Consider the following 24,153-nt stretch of genomic DNA (forward strand, 5'->3'; position numbering starts at 1 on the left):
CACACACACACATTATGTACGAACAGACAGGCTTAGACATGAGCCTGCAAGGTCACCCATGGCCAGAGGCAGTGTATTTTTGAAGACCATAAATGTGAAAAGTAAATATGAAACCTTAGCTGGTTGACCTCGCAAGTGTTTTATAAGGAAACTCAAATCTGTAAAAAGGGCAGCAAAAAGAGCCATAAATACACCGACTATTTTCCCAAAGTCAATTTAACCCTGTCTAGGGCTTTTTTTGACCAAAGAAGTTTTGTTCAGATGACATTAAAAGGAAATGTGAGAAAATCCCTCTTTGAGTTGAGGGTGGAGCATCCCCCATTGGTGTAGACTGCTGTTAACGAAGCCCATCGGCTACTCGAGTATTTGAGAACGGATATGATGTGGGTCTACCTGACAACTCAAAGACCTATCGCTCACAAGATATCCACATCTTAAAACTTATACACATTGCAGCACATTGACACTTATAATACATCTTCATTGTGCTTACAGTGAACAAAAAGAGCCAATATACTACCTTAGCCAATTATTATGGCTAGGTTATTTTGGCTAAGGCCAATTATCATGCTGTCTATGGGTCAAAGCAGTGTTAACTATGATACTTGTGCACAATATTATCTATCTTCATTAGATTGAGGTGCATCAAATTAAGTGAAAAAGTTCTGTATGCAACAACCATATACACTGAATAATGTGTATATGCTCTAAAATATTAGAGCTAAAAAAAGGCAATGCTTAAATGACAGAAAAGTAATAGCTTTTTCCTCTATGAGTACCTTGAAGTTTTATTCTCTGCCTAATTCTCTGTCACTTAATAGAATTACCTAATCACCCATGTAGTTTACAAATGTCAGTCAGACAGACAACAAGTGAGAATACAAAAGCAAAGTCAAACCTAATTGTTCACTTACACAGTAGATACTTAATACGTTTCTTTATTATAAACTAGGTCCCTCTCTGGAGTGTTCAAAATGCGTAACAGGGCTGCTACTTAACCACACACATGCAAAAATTGTATTACAGCACATGAAAAAAAGTTATTTCACTTTTTCTGTGTGGCTTGGTATTACATATCACAATTAACATTTACACTGGCTAAGGTATACAACACAAACAACTTGTAATGTTTAAACATTCAAAGCACTTGATAGAATCTTTTACCATAATGCCAAGCTTCTGTATCTGCAGTAGTCAAGAAAAAATGTCCTTTTAAGGAAATCTGAGGAGGTGCCCAGGAGTCAGTCATAGCGACAAACTAAACAGATGTACAGTGCCATGATTTAATGGCTTTCTCGAGACTGAATTGGGAATAGTAATAGTTTATAAATCTTATCACATTGCCATGTTATTTGTTTAGGTTATTGCCTCACGTCTTTAGTTGTAGGCTTTTACTTTGGTTAGTTATCTTTGTTTTTATCCTGTTCTACACACGAGAGGTCCATAGTATAATTTTCCTATCCCTGTCTTGTTACTTGCCGCATTTGTTTCGTGTTTGTTATAATTTTAACTTCACACTACTTTTTGTGGTCCTACCACCACTATTTGTTTTGGATCTGACAGAACTGTTGTATCTTTTCTTGAGTTTTGCATCTTCACAGATTTTGACTGAGCAGCTTGTTAAAGTTTTTGAACTTTATCTGTCTGCAGTGTGTCCTGTACTACCTTTTGGTCCTGATTTGAAGTACTATGTAATGCATACATCTATAACAAAGAAAACTATTTGGGTTTTGCAGGAATAACCATAAAAGGAACATAATTGCAATCTGGCCTGTCATTAAAACAAGTGAAACACTAAATGCGTAGATAACATACTATAATTTAGTGTGTTTATATGTAGTTTGCTTGCTCAATATTTACAATGACCTTTGTGCACTTATGAACATGTGACTGGAGTTTAGACTTGTAAACATATGAGTGTATCCACATTCAGAAAAAAAAGTGTCCTGAATGAAACAGAGTTAATTCAGATTCACAGATTCTTTTTCATGACAGACAATTGTTTTCATGTCCAGCTAGAAAAATTGTCGGTGTTTAACAACATGGTTCAAGAACATTATTCTTGTAAAATTCAGTGGAGAAGTGCACACGTACTTAGTAAAACTCACACACTCACATGCACACTTTGTAAGATTTCACAGCGCTCCACGTACGTCAGCATGGTGGAAGTGGGGGGATATTTGAAGAAAGACAGACACTGAATGTTTGACTCTGTGTTGTATCTTCACATCACGTCTTAAGGCAGTCTTGGAAAGGCATAATAAATTCTGTCTGATCCTGCAGTTGTGGGTTTATTAATCCATTATTTGTAAAGGGGGTCATTATGTCATGTGTTGACTACAGAGAGGGATTGGTTAGTATTTCTCTATATGACATGCTTTTTTGAAGTCATCAAAGAGGGCTTTGTGTCAGATTTGTTAGCAGTTTGTGGTTTGTTTGTAAGGCTGCCACTGATTAGTTCAGCTACTAATATATTTATCATATCCGTGTTTTCATTTATTTTCTTTTATGAAATAAAAAAGCTGAATAAACATTTCTACATTATATGAAATGTAACCTAAAACACTGTCTATATGGTGAAGAATCAGCTCCAGGTGTAAGCTTGTAGCTGTTTCTATATTGCCTATATTTAACTCTCATTGTCTCTGTATTTTCACATAATTTTACACAATGTATTGTAGTAAAGACTAGATGATACAATAATCAATAATAATCTATAACCATGATACAATAAGCTGCCATCTGCTATCATCACTGTGAGGTTTAGGGTTTTCTGATTTTGAGACTGACTGAATTAATGACTTTTCAAACACACATTTTTATGCACACATTTACACTTATAATCATATACATACACATGTGGAACACACAAAGGCCAGGACTCACAGGAATGTAAGCCAACTAACGCATGTTAAAGACACAGTTAGAAAACAAGGCTCTGCGTCAGCCTAGCCTTACAAGAAAAGTAAAATAGGATTTTTTCTGCATGTCTCAAATATAGCAGTGACACGACAAAATGATTTAGGGTAACACTTTACTTTGCCAGTTGTTTTATACTGGACAGTATTTGCATAATGATATGCAAAACTGCAACATTTACTATTCAAGCCCAACTATTTGTTTTATTCTTAACCCAAACATGTATTTATTAACATCTAACCCTTACCATTTGTTTATAAAAATCTAGCCAAAACCATGTTTTGGTTAAAGTGAGAAGTTCTTGGACAATGTATAGATGGGTCCCAAACTTTGTTGTCTTGTAAATTATTTAGTAGGGATGTGTTTACTGGAAAAAAAGTTGCAGTCACATCACAATATCATCTCTGAAACTCAAGTTACTGCTTGGTATAGGTGTGCGTATGTCAGCCTGTAAAGTTAAAGTTTATAAATCCATGTCTGTAAAAGCTCATATATATAAGATTCAGTAAGAATATCAAGTATATTTATAAAACTGATTCTAGTAGAACATAAAGCTACATCCATAACAGGAGACAATGCTTCAAACGTGGATATCAATGCAAGGAAGCTCAAATATACTGCACTAAAATCTTTAACAATGAATGCAACCACAATTTCTTGGTGGGCAATGCAGATTGCAAAATAAAATAAATAAATAAAAACAAGTGAATTCTTGAATTATGGCCAAAAATCTGTTCTGTGAGCTCCAGCAATGTTTCACCACCAAATTCCAATCCTTTCATCTGAGTGGACGTTTGTGGCAACTTTGAAGAAATTCCCTCAATTTCAAGAGATGAGTACAGACAACCTCTGGTCACTATATACATACTGAGCTGCTATGTCGTTATGTACTTCCACACAACACCTTGTTGATCAAATATAGAGGAAAGGGGGATTGCATCAGGAAAGACAGAGTGAACAGATGAGTTTTACGCATCATAAACACAGCAGTATAAGTGGAAGTATGACATAGTGCCAAATAAAAACATTACATCAAAAATATCACAGGTATAATAAATAAATTAGTAAAGTGTTAAACTATTATATATTTTTCCTTTCCTTTTTTGTTTGCAGCTACTGCTTGGTCTGCACTCAAATACTATCCATCCATCCTTTCATTTTCTATACCCAATTATTCCAAGTCAGGGTCACAATCCCATCTACCGTTGGGTTAGAGGCAGGGTATACCCTGGATGGGTCCCCAGTCCATCTAAGGCCACTCAAATACTAACTGAGCATAACTTAGTGGGTTCCTCCCTCTAGTGGTGGGAGTGAAATGAAATTCCCCGTGAGGCCACAATCCTCACAGAAAGCTGAGAACCAGAACTTATATCAGAAACAACAGCCCTCTTCCCCCCAACATAGATGTTCATGAATCACTGAACAACTCTTTTTTAAAACAAAATATATTTTGGAGACCATATCCAAACTTCTACTAAGACCAATGACCAAAGTAGCACTCATCCAAACTACTCAGAATAGCGAATAGTCAGAAAACAGTACCTTTAAATTATATTCTTTGTTACACTTAATCTTTCTCAGGTTTTACGTGGTTCTTCAGAATTACTAAACTTTGGACAAACAAAAAGGGCCTTTGTTGTCTCATAGTTGAAAAGATAATACACCAGAGCTGTTCATTTTGAATTTCAGCAGCGTTACTGCTTGTCGCAGGCTATTGTTCAGGAATCGATGAGGCTCTGGAGGCGATTTGGGAAATCAGTCATGCTGAAAATAGGGAGTATAGCAGTGACGCACACAGCAGCCAGCCGGCCACAGTCTCACACAGGCCCTATTGACTAATCTATGTGTGTGTTTGGGGAGGGAGGACAGGCAGCTATATTGAGACCTCTGACATTGACACTGTTGCCCTTTAGTTGAATGGCCTCACTTGACACTTTTGTTTTTAATTCTTTCAGTCACAATCCCTGTCTGTCTCTCTTTTGCTTTGGTGCATAGGATATGTATTTACTTTCAGTTCACACAGTAACACCCCCCTATCTCTCTGCCAAACTCTTTACTTTTGGTCATTATCGCTGCGCTAAAAGCACTATCTCAACTCAAACCCCCACTATCATTTCTTCACCACCCTCTTGCCTGTGTGCGTCTCCATTTGTCTAAATGATCTCTTTTTTACAGTCTTCTTCCATCATTCTACTTAACATAAACAAAAAAAAGTCAGTAAGCATCAACTATCTTCATTTCATATAGTCTGTGAGCTAATTGCTTCATACATGTTCAGCTTAATGGTGTTGTTTACACTGTGCATGAAACCATAAAATGTGGTGTGTATTGTTGAGAAGGCTGCAATGAGTGGAAGAGATAGGAGGGAATGAATGGTGTCTTGGTACTGTTGGTACAAGTGAGGATAGGAACTGTCACAGTTGGATGACAGACAGTGCTTTGTTTGTGTGTGTGCACATGAGTGTATGTATTTGTGTTTGTGTGTGAGCGTGCACATTAGTTCATGTTGAATGAGTACAGTATTTTTCCAAATAAATCTAACTACTGAAACTAATATAGTACTGCTGTGACAGTGGATCATCAATTTCAAATCCTCCATCATTACAATAATTAAAAGATTGTCTTTACTTGAAATAGAAACATTGCTTTGATGTGAAAACCCCAAATGCGACCCCCCCCCCCCACACACACACACAAAAAACAGGAAGTAAAATGTACCAGTCAGGTAATATGAGAAAAATAGAATAGAGACTTGTTCTATTCCCCTCTGCACTTATGTATTTCTGGCTGTGGTCTAAAATCACCTGCTTTTATCTCCTCATATGATCCAAAAAGATTCATGGCTGGAGGAGTTGGGATGACACTCGCTAGGCACATGCCTTATGCCCAGAGTTCAGAAATGTTTGCTGCACCACACAATGCACTGAAAAATTCCAAAAGCATGTTTTTTCCCCCACATTTAGAGTAAGTAAGAGAAGCATGACCCTTTATGAGTTCATGCAGCATTTAAATCTTGTTTTAAAGATGGCCTGATTGTGAGTTACCATTTACATTGTATGTGTTATCATGTATGTATTGGAGCCATGCAGGCCTCCAGGTACCTGTGTTTATTCACATACTGTGTATTAATATGTGTATCTATGCAGCCTTTTAGTCTATTGAGTCTATTTTTGTCCTCCATAATAATGAGCCCCTCAGGGATCTCATAGCTATATTAGATGTTAAACTTTGTCTGACTGTGGCCTGATGAACACACAGTTGTATCATTATACAACTACAATTAATCAATCTAGTCAGCATGAAGTAATTTACCTCTTGGAATTAAGACAACTTGACACACAATTTTATCCCTCTCGTTCTGTTTTCATCAGAGATAAAATCTGCCACACTCGCTCTTTCATAGGCAAGTTTATGAGTGTATGGCAATACTTCTTCAGTGACCACAGGATGCACATATTCTGCCTGCAAAGCTTGCCTGTGGTCCATGGACCCTAAGGATGGACATTAGTGGACAGAAAATTTGTTCTACCCACCCAACAGTGATTATTCAACACTAAATAAAGCTTTTATTTGCACTGAGCTGCATCTTGAATACATTTAACATACATTTAAATATTCTTTTTGTGATCTAAAGGGTCCTTTAAGAGGAATTTTAAACATATTGATGACAAAACAGGACCCCTGAAATGCCTAATAATTATCATTACATTTAACATACATTTAAAATACTTCCTAAAGATTTTTTTTAATTTTGTCTCCCCTGTCCATAAGCATCAGTAATCCGAATCACAAAACTTTTGATAAACAACTGGATACATACCCAATACATGAATGTCTGCGTGTGGAGAAGTTGCCGTGCATCTTCCTTGAAAAGCGAGAATCTTTGTTCATCATTTTACTGACGTGCTCAAAAAGGGTTAAGTTCAGAGAATCGTCAAAATGACATCTTTGGGTGGAAAAGGATCCAATTTAACTTCTGTGGCATGAGCAAAAACTTCCATGGTGTCATTAATCAGAAGGAGAAGATGTCCAAATTATTTTATGTTGTCTTGGTCACAACTTTTGGCACCAGGAGATAGGTTCCTTTGAAACAATGGTGCAAAAACGACAAGATCCAAAAAAGAGTAACAACCTCAAGATGTAAAACAGCAAAATGCAAGGGCCTCAGCCACACCTGGTAAAAGCAAAAAAAAAAAAAGTGACTGGAAACCCAAGACAAACCTACTCCTGTATCTGTTAGAAAAAAACGTGTTCACATGAAGCTCAATTCACAATCAACAAACCAAAGTGAATCAAAGTGCATCAAAGTTTTAAGTCCCAGCTGTAAGGATATGTCCACTTGCTTTTGTGGAAAAGGAGGAAATCACAAAGGACCCGCTCGGAGTGTGGGGTGTCAGCAGCCTAAAAAATGCGTCTTGGATGAGAGAAAGAGTGTTGGATGTTAAAGACCTAAAGATAGTGAGCATATCATCTCACTCACAGGGAAAGTAAGGGGCCTGAATCAAACTGAAGATGGTGTCAGCAGTCAGTGCTCATCTTGGGCTAATTCCTTTTTCATTCTCCTTCCTGCTCACCTGAGACATGCCAATACAAATACTTTCCTTGTTTATTTTTTTTTGTCCATACACAAAATTGACAACAAGTTTGAATTCTTCCAAATGAGCTGCAAACTTAACCCCTCCCCCCCTCCCCCCCAAATAAAACACATTCCTCAACAAAGGTCCACAGGTATTTTCTGTCTTTCAGAAGTCCGGTCCACACCAACAGACTGAGCAGAGTTATTCTTAGTGGGAAAAGATTATCTGGAAAAAGTGGTACAATCCCATCAGATGCTCCCTGGAGTGGGCTGTCCCATCTAGTCCCTGTCAGCGGGTCATTACAGACTTCTGCTCTCACTTCTCTTCTCTCCTGAGAGTGGTGGGACCAAACTCAGGCTTAAAACAACAAGCAACGCTACCTCCCCTGAGAGTGAGAGACAGAGAGAGGGATTGTGAATGGAGAGATAAGGGATGGGGTACTGGGTGGTTAGGAGAGAGAGAGACAGAGAGAGAGAGAGAGAGAGAGAGAGAGAGACTGCGCACAAACAACACAAAGAGAGAGTACACTGCCTGAGAAAGTAGACTAATGCTAACAGAACTTAGTCACAGAGGTGAGGTTGGAAGAGGGCAAAAATGTTACACTGTACCAAACCGGAGTATGTTAAGTTCAATTTCTCTTCATATGTAACCAACCTAAATCCATGCCAGCAGCAGTCGTCATGTATTGGTGAATCAATACAGCATTATGTGTGCGCACACTGTTTTTACGGTGATTCAATTTTTCCTAATCCTTAGTACTGCTGTCATGCTGTAATTCATCTAACTAACAAATTAATACCTACAAGTGGTGTTTGAAAATGTATAGTATGTATTCTGTTGTCTCTGTGCAAAGCCGAGAGAAAGCGCTCCAAAAAACAGCTGATCTGACAATATCTCTCATTAAGATGAAGCCAAAAGTCATTTTTGAAACAAATATTTGTACTTTTATAATAATTAGGTCTGTATAGACTTTAACTTGCGCAAAAATAAAATCGATCCATTTCCTATTCTAATTTATTCAAGAATCATGAGAGGTTTACTTTCGACATTTCACAATGTAGCACCCTCTAGTGGGAAGAATAACATGAATGCATGTTCATGCACTCATCTTCATACGAATGATGTTTTTCAACTACAACAACTTTAATGTACCTTTTGTGAGAGAGTGGAAGGGCTAACCTAAGTTTTTTGACTGACTCACTCTGAGGGGAATTAAGGACTAATCAAGATCAGATTGTCACCTTGGCTGTGCCACTGATTTGGACTTAAGCAACATATCACTGTTACAGAAAACTACAGCAGATGATAATATAGCTCCTGCTCTATCATATGTCATGATATGTATTGAAAAATATTATGAAATATTATGATAATGTGGCAACACCTATTCATGCATAATATCCTACAATACGGTTGCAAGAACGGTGCAAATTCCATTTACAGAAAAACTTTTTCCAAAATGCATCAAAAATCAAAATCTATAATTTGTTTGTCTCTATTTAACAAACGTAGGTACAAAGAAAATTATTCTCAGTGTTTCAATAACATACTTCCTTGTACTGAGAACATATTCTCAGCACACAGCAAATGTCATGCCAGCAACACATTTGAATAAAATGCAATATATTTATAGAATTTATAAGTAACACTGTTCTGGGGATTTGTAGAATCAGCAGATTACTTGATGATAGAGAGAGTTTAAGAAGCTCAAAATAATTAACCACTACTGGGCGAGGCCTCAGGCGGCATTGCAGGACAAACTGCCTGCCACAGTGATCAATCTAGCCACATGAACCATATTATCAAATGGTTTAGATGCCACTTTATAGTAAAATTACACAAAAGTAAACAATTTTGAAAAATTAATTGCATAACATAAACTCGCTATTAGTATTATATACTAAAATAGAATGCTAGAAATGGGTGATGCTGGTTTGCTTCAACAGATTTTGAATAAGATAGTATAGTCGATAAAAAAGTTAAAAGATATAAGAGAACTAAAAAAAAAGTGTCACCCAAAAGCTGGCTTGCAAAAACAGTTATAAACGTTATTTCAACAAAAAATCTATTTGACAGGGTGTCTCTCAGGTGGAAAAAGAGGCTTCATCAACTTAGACACTCAGTGAAAATAACTTTGCGAGTATGTTCTAAATTTAAGCTGCCTGCGACATTTATTTTCCGCTGGTTTCCCAGTTTGTTTAAATCCTCCTCCTTGCCAGTCATCCTGCAATAACTCATCTCCTCATTCATTTCAGCTTTGAAACAGTGGGACACTGCACATACCCTACCGAGGGAGACTTCCTAAATGGTCTGACTTCAGTCTGTGTTTTATAAAAGCTGTCACACTGAGTATCAATGCTATCCTGCAAACATAGTTTTCAGAGTGAGCCTTGAAATCCCCTCTGCTGGAATCCTGCACTCCAGTATTTACATTTTCAACAGACACTCGGAAACTAATGAAACACTTCAGAAACAGTTCAGTAAACCCTGGAAAAGAAAAGTGTCTATCATTCTCAAAGACCATTAAACAGTATGTGTTTATAAAGGTGAATGACCTTTTGCAGTTATTAGGCTTGTTCTGAAATGTTTAATTCTAATTTCTTGACAGTAAAAGTAAGGAAAGATTTTACAGCACCAGCCAAAGTTTCTCTCATGCTTTAAATCTTATTTCACAGAGGTGGATGTAATCTAATACCACTACATCAAGCTTTAGACAGCTTGTATCTGCAAACATTTTCAATGATGGCTAAATCTGAGCATAAACACTGACAATGGTGGCATGTGAGTGGCATTTACAGGGCTTTACAATCCATGAAAGTCTTTACATTTAAAAAAAAAAAACAATAAAAAGGTGTGTTTTAGGTGTTGTTTCTTCTTCCCTTTTGAAGAAGTTAAAGTCAAATATGGCTTAACTGATCAAACAACGCTTGCTTTAACGTTATTCACCAATTAAGTGTTTAATTTGCATTGAAATCATGGGCTTGAAGAAATATTGGATCATAAAACTAAAGCTATTCACAGGTTTCAGAGCAAAACTGTCTGATAGCAAGACTACTGCGATCTATGCAAATAGATGAGTAATGGATGAGTAAATTTAAAATGTTCATGCTTTGTGTACATATAAATATCTGTATATATACACATATGTTTAACTAATAATTAATGCACTTTATACACTGCTACTGTCCCACATCAATGAACAAAGGGGCAAGAAGGAGGTAAGTGTCTTGCAACAGAGGTACTTTGATTCACTGGAACTGAACCACCAACCTTCATCAACTGAGCCACAGTCACCCAAGAAGCACAGCGGGAATTAGTTAAGGGCAGGCAAAAAGCAAATACTGGCAACGGACATAAATCATACAAAGGTACACATGAAATACTAGGGAAAAGCAGGAAGGTCAGACTACAGGAGTATGTGGCGCACAATCTGGGAATCAGAGGCTGATGGGAGAATACCGACTGATTGCATAAAGGTGGTGTAGAAAAGTCCACAAATGCTTTTATTTGCTAGAATTTCTCAGCTATCAATAAACCACACCAAATGAGCTACTGTTGCCTCTAAGAGCAAGCACATAAGTCTTCATGTACTCCCTGTATCTACTGAGCCGAGAACTCAGAGGACTTCTCTTTATTTAGTTTCTTAAGGTACTAGCCCCATAACAATGGGAAAGCTTTTAGATTCAGCAGTTAAAGAAGTAAGCATTACTGTTAGCTTTGACAAAATACCCATTATAAAGAGGTATGTCAAAATTGTAATGTTGAGGGACAATCAAAAAATTGATAAGGCAGGCATGGGAAACTAAACTATCTGTGCAAACCTTTTCTGAAAGCCTAGAGATACATTCTGGTTAAAAAGATTAAACTTAAAATACTGAAAACTGATTTAATAACTATAGACTGTATATGAAAGATAGATGTTGTCACTGTGAAATATTAATTGGTTTATTAATTGGTCATCTTTATCATCAACTTGGGCTTTTTGTAAGCTGAAGTGACCATAAATTTGCAATTGGAAAAAATTAATTTCTCCTAAAGAATAACATCTAATCAGTTGTAGAACTTTTTAATAATAAACACCAAAACACTGATCACAATGACTGAGACTAGCCAATGACACCAGCAACGACCAGCAAAAAGACACTTGACCTTCAAGCTGTTTGACCACCAAGATAACAGAAACCTAAATTGTTGAAGAGCTGTTGTGCAATTAACTGTATCAAAAGATTCAGCATGAATTGGGGTTTTTCTTTTTACAAACTTCTAAAAAGTGATGTGAAGAGAGTCAAAAGAATTGCAAAAGAGGCAGGCCCAGAAACATGAATTTGCAATGAAAAACCATTTGCTTTGTGGATGAATGTTTTCATTTCATTATCAACTTTATATAGAAAGAGAGTGACTTTACTTTTTTAAAGTTAAGCCAAATTTGTTCCAGTTGATTCTTATTGGCATTTTGATGGATGGCTTAATTAACAATTATAAAAGATTTATTAATCCTGAACACCAGGAGCAGAAGTCAAATGTTTTCGCAATATATCCTATCCAATATATCTTATGTTACACCCTTATTCCCAAATAGATTAAATTAATCTTTTACCTCAATCTAGCCCTGTGATGGACTGGCGACCTGTCCAGGGTGTACCCCGCCGCTCGCCCAATGACAGCTGGGATAGGCTCCAGCCCCCCCGCGACCCGACGACGGATTAAGTGGGTATAGAAAATGGATGGATGGACCTCAAAAATCTACACACAATACCCCATAATGACAAAGTGAAAGAAGTTTGTTTGAAACTTTTCCAAATGTATTGAAAAAAATATATATATATAGATATAGATATATATATTTATATAAGTATTCACAGCGATTACCATGACTCTCAAAAGTGAGCTCACGTGCATCCTGTTTTCACTGATCATACTTCAGAAGTTTCTACAACCTGAGTGCAGTCCACCTGTGGTAAATTCAATTGATTCAATCATCCGTAAATATAAAAAGTGTGGAACCACCAGCACTCTTCCTTGAGCTGGCCGCCCATCCACTCTGAGCGATCAGGGTAGAGGGGCCTTAGTCAGGGAGGTGACCAAGAACCCGATGGTCACTCTGACAGAGCTCCAGCATTGCTCTGTGCAGAGAGGAGAACCTTCCAGAAGGACAACCATTTCTGTAGCACTCCACCATCAGGCCTGTATGGTAGAGTGGCCAGATGGGAGACACTCCTCAGTAAAAGGCACATGATAGCCCGCCTGGAGTTTGACAAAAGACACCTGAAAGACTCTCAGACCATGAGAATGATCTGGTCTGATGAAACAAAGATTGAACTCTTTAGCCTGAATGCCAAGCATCATATCTGGAGGAAACCAGGCACTAGTGTCACCTGGCTAATACCATCCCTACAGTGAAGCATTGTGATGGCAGCATCATGCTGTAGGGATGTTTTTCAGCAGCAGGAACTGGGAGACTAGTCAGGGTCGAGGGAAAGATGAATGCAGCAATGTACACATCCTTGATGATAATCTGCTTCAGAGACCCTAAGCACACAGCCAAGATAACAAAGCAGTGGCTTCAGGACAACTCTGAATGTCCTTGAGTAGCCCAGCCAGAGCCCAGATTTGAACCTGATTGAACATCTCTGGAGAGATCTGAAAATGGCTGTACACAGATGCTCCACATCCAACCTGATGGAGCTTGAGAGGTTCTGCAAAGAATTTAATTTTTTATTTCTAATAAATTGCACAAGTTTCAAACAAACATGTTTCACTTTGTCATTGTGTGTTATTGTAAGGTGAAAACCTTAGCAGTAACACTGCTCACAAAATAACAAAGCAAAGCATAAATGTAACGTTTTGGGTCAGCAACTACCTTTTGCTGTCATTAAATGGAGTTGTGATATCCCATGAAACATCCCATTGAAAATCGACTTACGTTTCAAAGAATGTTTAGATTGCTTCATGAAATGAACCACAGTGACTGAGGAAAAACCAAGTGCTAAAGAAACCTCTCATCCCTGTCTAGGAACTGTACCGCAATTGAAAAGTATCGCACTTGACTGTTCCTACCTAAACACTGATGTATCCTAAATGTGATCACACCAATAATTAGTTTGTTACAGAAAAATGGGATAAGAATTTCACTCAATGTAAAAAGTGGGTGACCAGGGGTCGCTCAACACTTTTGTTGACTAAAAAGAATTATTTACCAGAAGCAAGAGATAACTGTCTGCACGGTCAGATTTGAATTTGAATAGTTATTCATTCAATGGAGCACAAAGCACTGTGAGGCTCGCCATCTTGGCCTGAGAGTGAAAGATACCTGGGCGTATGAGCCAGTGTGAAGCGGCGCCTCTGTAGGTTGATACTGCGGTTCATCAGCAGTTTTCTGAAGAGAAGTGGGGAGTTTCGAGGTGACCCACGTGGTGAATCCTTTGGAGAGATCTTTGGAGATCCTGCTGCTGAGCCTGCTTTGGACCTGGAAAGGAGCTGAATGATGGGTAGGGATCCATCTCGTTTCCATGACGTTTCATTAACTTCACACTGCTCTTCCTCTGAGTTCTCAGAGCACAGGTCACTCATAGTGAGCAATGGATTGTCAGTTGTCGAGAAGTAACTCCCTTTGCTCGCTCTGCACTGGTAACCAAGGATTCTCTCTTAGAGAATCTTTTGTGGCATGGCATATGACAGAGGTGCTTTATTTCCAATGGCAGTCTCTCTAAATTTTCCAAATCCAAAAGAAGTTAGTGCCACAATTCCAGCCCTTCTTCACAGTTAAAACTATCACGGTTTTGTTTATAACTATTCTCAAAGTTACAGCAACTTGCTTTAAAAATCAAATTTTTTTTTAAAAAGTAAGCACAGAAACTGCCCTATCAGATTTTCTACTTTCATAGTAAACCTCCAAGATCCGTTGTCTTTCTTGTCTCATTCCTAGTGATAAGTCCTGATAACTGCTGTGCTGAGAAATGGACTAAAACATTAGTGTTGATGTACTGTCCCTGCTTCCCTCCCCCAGGCTTTGTTTACATTTCTGATAGGCCTTCCCTCTCTCAAACTAAATATGGATGTCTGATTTACAGTGAAGGGAACCAAGACAGATCACCTCCTTGTGTTTCTCATTTCCTCACTCCAACCCTCTGCCTTTCTCTTCCCTCCATCATAATCTTAAGGAACATATTGTTCATCAACTTCAAACTGTGCTCCATAATTACTTCCTCCCTAAGTTCCTCTAGTGTATAAACATTGAGCCGTCGCCTGGCTCAGCCCTCCAGCCTTCCTTACTCTCATTCCAACTATAACTTCCACCTTCTTTATTTTCACTTGATCTTGGCACACTCAAGTTTTTTCTCTGCTTCCAGAGGTGCTACTTGTTGTTGAGTTGCACATTTCCTCATGCCTTTCACATGCTCTTAGTTCACCAGGAGTCACATGAACAGCCTTTGACTATAAAAAGAAGAGGTAGATAAAAGCTATGGAGCGCATGGGTGCTGTCACGATGGCGTTCTCTATCTGTGACCAGAGGCAACATCATTTTCACAACCTGCACCCTGACCCACCCCTCACCCCTTCTCCCTCTAGTATCTTTCTTTATCCCTGGAGAGTGAGAAAAGGTGCTCTGGTGATTATGGATTTATAGCTAACAACGGTACTGTCACGACAAACTGAAATAACCTAGGAAGCTGGAATATTTGACACAAGATTGCAAAACAGGGCAACTTTTACTTGAACAAAACACATGACGAGAAAGATTAGAGCACCAGTCATCATGAAAGCATGTCTCTAAAGATTTAAGAAGGCAGTATCAAAACAGTCAGTGCCTAAATATATGTACTCCAATTGACCTCTTTCATCACACAGTAGACAAGAAGTTCAGTGCTCGCCATCAAATTTGAATCATATTTTCTCTGGAGGGTTATAAACGGTCACAGATCTGCTGTCTTCACTGAGAATCTGCAATTAGAGGTTGCTGTCAAATATTTGAATTAAATAATCAATGTAGAGAAATTAATTCAAGAAACTAGAGGTTGTCTTGGGAAAAAGGCATCTGTGCTGTCTGATGCTGACTGATATTTCTGTATATAATGTGAAAGCGTATATGTGTGAGGTGATGAGAAATATCCTTTGTTTCCTTTGTTTCCAGGAACTTTTTCAGTTCTTTATACTACCTGTCCAACACTACAGAGCACACTGGCAGAGCTTTTCTGTGCTATATCTGTCCATCCAGTTGGTAAACAGAGTAGAATGATTTTCATCTAGGAAAGAAATAGATTTCTCAAGAGTTGGTGGAAACCAAGTCCCAGCTAATAGAAAAGTGAAAGTGAAATCAAATTTATTGTTTAGGTTTTTCTATATGACATACCTTCTACTATACATAACTTTCACACCAACAATCAGACCAACGGTGACCAAAGAAAAAAAAACAATAGTATTTTCCTTTTATGACCAATTGAGCTGATGCCAAGATGTGGGCAATTCCTGATCAGGCCACAGGAACTCACCAGTCAGAGCTGGCTGGGTTTTTTTGTGATAAGGCATGCTCTTTAAATTCTGTTATTACAGGAAACATGTAAACAGGCTGCTACACAAAGCACTCCACTAGCAATGTCATGTCAACTTTTAACTTTTCGCAGTCTTATTCAATGAATCATTTCAATGTAAGCAGTTATCTCCTGGAAGTTTTCAGTCCTTTGAATATATGGCTATACAGCTGAAGGCCCCACCCAGAGTCCTGTTTCTGAATATTTACAGGCCCCCTAAATACTGTGCAGATTTTTCTGAAGACCTCAGTGAACTTCTGTCTATGATCTGTGTTGATTTTGACTGTATAATTATTGTTGGTGATTTTAACATCCATATGGACAACCCTCAGGACAGAGGGACTAAAGACCTGAGTAACACTCTGGACAACTTTGGGCTGACTCAGCATATAACAGAGCCCCGCACAATAGGGGGCACACTCTAGACTTACTGATCTCCAAGGGTCTAAGCATTTCAAAGATTACTGTCTGATGTGGGCCTGTCTGACCATTCCTGTGTTTTCTTTGAGAGTACGAGTTCAGTGCACACAAATGTCTCAACAGCAGTGATCTCAAAACGGTGTATAACTGAAAACAGTAGTGAGACCTTTAACCAGGTCTTCTCTTTAACACCTGCCCTGTCCGGGGGTTCAGTCAGTGAGCTCGTCAGTAGCTTCAATACTAAAATGTTAAATGTTATGGATACTATTGCTCCCATTAAGGTGAAGGTTATCTCTAGAAGGAAGAAGTCTCCATGGCGAAATTCCACACTGGTGAAAAATGGGAAAAGAGAGTGTCGGAAAGCTGAGCGCAGATGGAGAAAAACAAATCTCCAGGTTCATTATGACATCTATAAAGAGAAACTTCACTCTTATAATTTACAACTGAGGAATGCAAGGAAGTCCTACTTCTCTGACATCATCACCAAAAACAGTCATAATGCTCGGGCCTTAATTGCTACAGTTGACAGGCTAACAAACCCTCCTGTGTCAGTGGGAACTGAACTCCATTCCACCATGGCCTGCAATGACTTTGCCAAATTCTTCATAGACAAAGTCCAAAATATTAGACAAGCAGTTGGTACATCAGCAGCAGGTTCAGCATATGTACCGTGTCCACTGAAAACCGGTTTAAACACCATGACACTATTTCAACCCGTTAACAGTAAAGACCTGGAGCACATCTTACGTCAGCTGAACTCCTCCTCTTGCTGTTTAGACATCCTGCCAACAGGTTTTTTCAAAGGGGTCTCAAAGACTTTGGAGTCAGACCTGTTACTGATTGTGAACTTGTCCTTAACGTCAGGTGTGTTTCCAGAGCCACTAAAAACAGCTGTAATTAAACCTCTGCTGAAAAAGAACAATCTTGACAAGACGCAAATGAACAACTACAGGCCCATATCAAATCTCCCATTTTTAAGTAAGATCATTGAAAAAGCGGTTTTTCAACAGCTTAATTACTTTTTAACACAAGATAACTGCTATGATACCTTCCAGTCAGGCTTTAGACAGCACCACAGCACTGAGACTGCTCTGACCAAAGTGTTTAATGACATATGTCTGAATACAGACGGTGGAAAAATGTCAGTCTTAGTTTTACTGGATCTCAGTGCTGCCTTTGATACAGTTGACCACAATATATTACTCAAACGACTGGAGAACTGGGCTGGTCTTTCCGGAACCGTACTAAACTGGTTTAAAACATACTTAGAGAACAGGAAGTACTTTGTGTCAATAGGTAACTTTACATCTGAGCAGACAAGAATCACATGTGGAGTTCCCCAAGGTTCCATCCTGGGACCTCTTCTGTTTAACATCAACATGCTCCCACTGGCACAGATTATAAAAAACAATCAGATAGACTACCATAGCTATGCAGATGACACACAGATATATATTATAATGTCACCAGGAGACAGAGGGCCTGTACAGGCTCTTGGAAAATGCATTGAGGAGATTAATGACTGGATGTGCCACAACTTCCTCCAGCTAAACAAAAACAAAACTGAGGTAATTGTCTTTGGAGCCAAAGATAAACGATTGAAAGTCACCACAGAGCTTCAATCTATAAATCTAAAAACTGCCAACCAGGCCAGAAATCTGGGTGTAGTGATGGACTCAGACCTAAATTTGGACAAACACATTAAGGCAATAACAAAGTCAGCCTACTACCACCTTAAGAATATATCAAGGCTAAAAGATCTGATGTCTCAGCAGGACCTGGAAAAACTAGTCCATGCATTCATCTTTAGTAGGCTTGATTATTGTAACAGCATCTTTACAGGTCTGCCTAAAAAGTCAGACAACTGCAGCTCATCCAGAACTCAGCTGCTCGAGTCCTCACTAAGACCAAAAAAGTGGAGCACATCAGTCCAGCTCTGAAGTCTTTACACTGGCTGCCTATCCATCAGAGGATAGACTTTAAAGTTCTGATGCTGGTCTATAAAGCTCTGAATGGTCAAGGACCAAAATACATCAGTGACCTCCTGACCCACTATGAACCTTCCAGACCCCTCAGGTCATCTGGATCTGGTTCTTTATCAGTTCCCAGAGTCAGAACCAGACCTGGAGAAGCTGCATTCAGCTTCTATGCTCCACATGTCTGGAACAAACTCCCAGAAAGCCTCAGATCAGCTGAAACACTCAGTATTTAAGTCCAGGTTGAAGAAACATCTATTTTTAGATGCATTTGAATAAGCTTGAGTTTCAAAACGGAATCATATTTTAACTATTGATTTTATCTTTCATATATATAATTTTTTCTGATTTTATCTATTGTTCTTATTTCTTTCTTTTGTTTAAATTTTAAATTATGCTTTTTATTTCTTCTGTTTTCTGTAAAGCACTTTGAATCACCTTGTTGTTGAATTCTGCTATACAAATAAACTTGCCTTGCCTTGCCTTTTGTTGAGTGAGTGAGAATTCAGTGGAAAATTTCAGAAAAGTTATTTATCTTTCCTCTAATGCTCAACAGTAAAGATGCTCTTTTTTACAGGCTCTATGCATCTGAAGATAATCTTGCAACTCAAACCAATCCTGTCCCTGAAATGCATCATCATTCCAGTCATGTGAGCGACATAGGCAGAGGTGAGGGCTTCAAAGTTCCAATTGAAGGGAGAACAGAGTGTATATTCCTGTGATAATATTTCAGCAGGTTCTAAATGAGGTCGCTCAATTTCATTAAGACTTACCTCTGATGGGTTGCATGTAAGAGAGCAATAATTTCTAATTCATATTATATTGCACAAGACGTTAAGACTCATTGTATTCCTTTCTGAAAACTTAGTAATCAAGTTACTCCCTCACATACTACTGCAGTCAACTTTTTATGTAAGACAAGGGACTGTGTCTATTGATTGATAATGACTGTTTATCATCTTATCTTTTTAGCCAGATGTCTCATACAAGCTCACTACCTCCAACTAATTCATATTGTGGCTTCATCTTGCGTAAGAGCAGTACGCTCACAGCTGTTGCTCAAAAAAAGCATAATTCAAAGTTTACAAAACCAGAGGTCATGCTCGGATCAAAAATCTGGAAATTTGTAACAACATGAAGTGTGTGTCAGATGTGAGATGATATGGAAAATCTATATATATACTGTATTTTCTACAAAGCAAAAACACATCCTGCATACATTACAAAAGTATGGCTGAGGTAGAAGAGGGTATGAGACTGGAGTGGCTGGTTTGAAGTTCAATGGAGAATACTTGGGAAATATTGAGGCGAAAAAAGCGCCAACAATAATGAAGAATGGAATGGAACAAAATAACGATAGAAACAGTTCATGGGTCTCTTAAGTCTTGTGAAAAGGAATAGCAACATTACAAAATAATAAAAGCCTTTTTGTCCCAACACTTTTGGAATATGTTGCAGGTTTGCAATGCAAAACTAACATAGTTAGACTAATTTTCAACACTGTCACTAATCTTATAATCACTATAATTATAATAACTATAATAATATTATAATAATTATAATAATATTATAATAATTATAAACTGGCTACACAACTATCAGTGTTAATCTTTCAGAGCTTCCACCTACAGTATCAACTAATAGCAGCCTTCATCATGTGAATGTTTTAGAAATTGGCAGAACTAGTTTAATGTTACCTTTGATATATGACATGTACAATAAAATAATTGAATTGATCAGAAAATGTTCCTATCATGCGTGGCATAATCAGGTTTAAATATTTTGTGGCTTTAAATGCTTCTCCATAAACAGTTTCTCTAGTACTCCATCAAAACCGCCCTGGCAGTTTGTAAAAACTGGCCGGGGCGGTTTTGATAGAACATGTTCCTATCAACTTGGCCCTTTGAAAATTAAAAGCTTTTTTGTCTTCAAAGTAACAGCATTCATTTTTATAGATTTGCAGGTAAACTGAATAAAAAAAAACTACATTTTGAACTTGACACACTTAATCTGCTTGCTAGTGTTTACATCATGTATCTTTGAGTTACACGATTGAGTCGTGGTCAAAAGCCTGTTTAGTGAGTTCACACTGGCTTGTGATCACATTGAGTCCAAGTTATTGTTCATGCCAAACTTGAAAAAAAAAACATTGAGCTGTTCCAAAATATCATGTTTATGAGAACTGGATGGACAACCTGAAAACATAACAAAGACAACACTATCTTCATTGCAGAGCACAGCCATATCTGATCATGCCTGACAGGCGCTACATCTACTAACGTAATAAAACAAGTCAGGCTGGATTCCCTAAACACATGAGGTAAAGACAATGGTGGTAGTGTACGCACATTCACACACGCATGTACACATTGAGTGTAAAGAAGAGGGGCAAAAAACCCACAGATATATTTGCAGCAGCAGCTTAAAAGTTGTTTTGGCAACAGTAATAATGGCCTTGTTTGTCCTATGTCTTTTATAGCACTCATTTGTTAGCTTGAAGAGCAATTCCTTAAGTACCATCTTCGTTAAATCAAAACCTTAGGGTGAAAATTAAGTTTTTCCTACCTCAATTGAGTGATTAAAATTGTTCTGTTAAATATAAAACAACAGTAAAGGCACTACAATCTTAATTCAAATGTGGTGACTTACAAGAGAGAGCAACACTGATTGAGCAGACAATATCCATTAATCTTAAAAAAGATTAGTTTTTTAAGGAGAGAAAAAGGGAACTCCTGTTATGCTGTTTAAAATGTAAAACTCAAAACAAATATAACATGTATTTAGCTAATTCAAACATTTGGTGAATATAAGAAAACACAAAAAGCATATCACTTAAAAGATTCCATTATCATGACTTACTAGGCTCTTGATATGCAGCTAGTCAGGGTCCCAAGACTCCTGGAGTGTTTGATGGTGGGGGCTGTAGGGAGAGACTGGGTCCCATCCTTTGGTCTTTCCTGTGTGGAGGGTCTGCAGGAAAGCCTTGGCAACAGCAGATTGCCTGTGAAGAGCCTCTTCACAGCACATCTTATTTCAGAATCCTGGAGAGGCTCACTGCATGAGGCTAGCTCAGAAGAATCCCACTGTCTCTAGATGTGATATGATATGGGGAAGAGAATATGATAGAACTGAGGTGAGCTTTTCATGTGATCAGTGTGTTTATATTTACAAGATCATATGTGTTATCCTGAAAAGAAAGAATCAAGGCTATTAAATAAAGGCCACTGAAATGTATTTGCTTCTTAGAAAGAAAATCTATTTTGAGAGAAAAATAGTTTAGCAAATTGCAAACATCTTCATTTTAGTACACTGCATATTATTTTTTTCTCAATCAATCAATCAAACCTGATTTATATTCAAAGTGCTCTCCGGAAATAAAAGTCCTTTTGTATCAGTCTCTCTCTCTCTCTCTCTCTCTGACACACACACACACACACACATCATCATCATCATAATATACAACTGGACTGAATTTAAAGACTGAATTGAGGCAGCGCTATCAGTGAGGAAGCTCGAGATGAGATAAAAACATTGAATAGATAAATACATTCAAATTGACTAAAGCTGTTTCTGTGCTGTTAGAAAAACTCCCACTTGAAGAGAATAATTAACAATGCTCAGCATTTAACATCATTAAAAAAGTTATAAAATGTTTTAAAAAAGGCAGGTAGCTGGATGGAAATCACTTTGGAAAGCATTTCAGCATCAACCAGGACAAACTTCTCCTCACATGAGTAAAAGGGCTCTACATAGTTAAAACTCATTTGTTGCACATTAATTAAAACTGTAAATACATAACTATCTGACTGTTCAATCAGTAATTAGTTAGAACTGTAAACATTTTAAAATGACTGACACAATATGTAGGAAGACTTCTGCTCCATATGTGTATTTCCAAATCTGTAGCAGCTTAAAGTATAAATATTTATGAATCAGTAAGTTACAAAATCAGAAAAATGTAAAGAAAAAATTAAAGGTAAGCTGCAAACAGGGCTGTTTTTGTGATGTTGCCAAAAATGTGACAAGCCTCGCAAGAGCCTACTTAGGCATCATTTCTGTAAATTTGATCTGATTTCAGGTCCTGAGACCCACACACTATCACCTTGGACACAAAAGACAGTTCTTACAGGGAGATGCTTTTTGGGATTGAGCTCTCGGGGCATCTGTGTTTAAGGGATACAGATAAGAGTCTTTTTGTTTTCTCCTGTATCCCATGACTATTGCTCCACTTGCCTGGAAATTGCATCTTTCCATGTTCAACTGTCAGCACTCTTGTCAAGTTACTTTTTTAACCATTTCTGACCAGGATGACCATGACATAGAACTGTGTTAATTACCTTTATCACAAATTTAATCCATGAGTGGACATTTACGATAAAAAATGACTGTGTCTTCCTGACAGTGTTGGATCTTTATCATTATTGTAACAAACAATGCACAGTTAATCTTCTCTGCTACTGCTTGGTAATTGTAAAATCGTAGAATACACTGCCAAGAGTACTGCTTCATAATTCAAATAAACTACATAAGCAACTTGCCCATTTTGGTTTTTTGTTTGATAGCTAGCATAAAGTCAGTGAACTTTTAATACTTTTAAAAACTTTTAAATAAAAAACACAGGTCCTTTGCCACAAGAGGCGTTAACATTTCTTAGTATTTTTGAAGGTTAATTCATTACCCTTACCTCTGTGAAGTTGAAAATTTTTGAATTATTTCTCCTCATACTTTCAGCTACTGTATCTGGGAAACAAGACAACTGGGAAGGAAATACCAAAGAGGAGGATACAGGAACCACATTTAAGATCAGATACGAGGCAGTCTGTCGCACCAATGCTTCCTTCGGTTGTCACTCACTATGGAACTATTTCTCCGCCTCTTCAGAACCCTCAGCTGTCTGTTTGTTCACTGATAAACACTTAACATTCATAGCACTGTTTTTGGTTGGTCTTTAACTCCATACTGGCACTTCTCAGACTGTAACTCAATCAGACCCATGAAAGATGAATGCAATAGAATGTTGATTTTTCACTCCGTCAAAAAGCAGCAAGAAAGTATACAAAACCTGCAGATGTTACCATAGCTGGTAATGAGATTGAAAGAGGGGAGCAGCTTGGTGACAGGTCATTATTCATTTGCGTCTATCCGACTGTTGAATCTCTGGATCGTACATCCAGACCTTCCAGTCGGGCCAGTCAGACTCTGGTTTTGATTGAGCTAATAACTACAATCTCTGTGTTGAATTTTTTTTGTCCTCCAGCAGTCAAGCTTGGGCTTTTCACCTACTTTTGTGTTTGCGTTAAACATTAAGCACAGCCGTCTGGAAATGGAGTCCACTTTAATGACCCTGCCTCCTTCTGACGTATGCCCACATGAATTGAGGTTTAAAAGCCAAATACAAAACAAAGCATAATGTCAGTTGTGACTCTGGGGCACACTCTTTTTACAGTATTTATCTGTAGTTTGGTTATTAACTTTGATTCAATGTATTCAACATACTTTGCAATTTTATTTTGAACATTATGAAAATCAAATTGACTTGCAAAGGATCTAGGAAATTGTTGTTTCAAAGTGAACAAATCTAGTAAGAAAACATGATCATTCCTAACTTCTGAAATGAAACTCAACGCTTCTTTCGCCCATAATATCTCTGATATGAATCGGCTGAATATGATTTATGAGATATGGTGCCACCTAATGGACAGTAAAAACTGTAAAGGACATGTCAATTGGTGT

At 37.9% G+C, this 24,153-nt stretch overlaps 1 protein-coding gene and 1 pseudogene across 4 annotated transcripts in view; one reads left to right on the forward strand and one right to left on the reverse strand.

Moving 5' to 3' along the window:
* The window catches only part of pde4ca (phosphodiesterase 4C, cAMP-specific a), a 50,958-nt gene extending 26,950 nt beyond the window's left edge, over positions 1-24,008 (reverse strand). For 2 of the 4 annotated variants that reach the window (XM_072364511.1, XM_072364510.1), the window contains exons 1-2: positions 23,105-24,008; positions 21,280-21,509 (exon numbers count right to left, since the gene is read on the reverse strand). In XM_072364511.1, coding sequence (XP_072220612.1) covers positions 21,280-21,509; positions 23,105-23,143 — 269 coding nt within the window. In that variant the 5' untranslated portion in view covers positions 23,144-24,008. Of the gene's footprint in view, positions 1-6,739; positions 7,574-21,279; positions 21,510-23,104 lie in introns of those variants that run through there. The other 2 variants (XM_072364512.1, XM_072364514.1) reach the window with 2 other exon arrangements.
* LOC140269073 (uncharacterized) lies at positions 12,367-13,029 on the forward strand (annotated as a pseudogene).
* Positions 24,009-24,153: the final 145 nt, after the last annotated feature.

This window comes from Leuresthes tenuis, unplaced genomic scaffold (assembly GCF_036924035.1).
Source record: "Leuresthes tenuis unplaced genomic scaffold, fLeuTen1.0.hap1 SCAF_14, whole genome shotgun sequence".
NCBI classification, from domain to species: domain Eukaryota; kingdom Metazoa; phylum Chordata; class Actinopteri; order Atheriniformes; family Atherinopsidae; genus Leuresthes; species Leuresthes tenuis.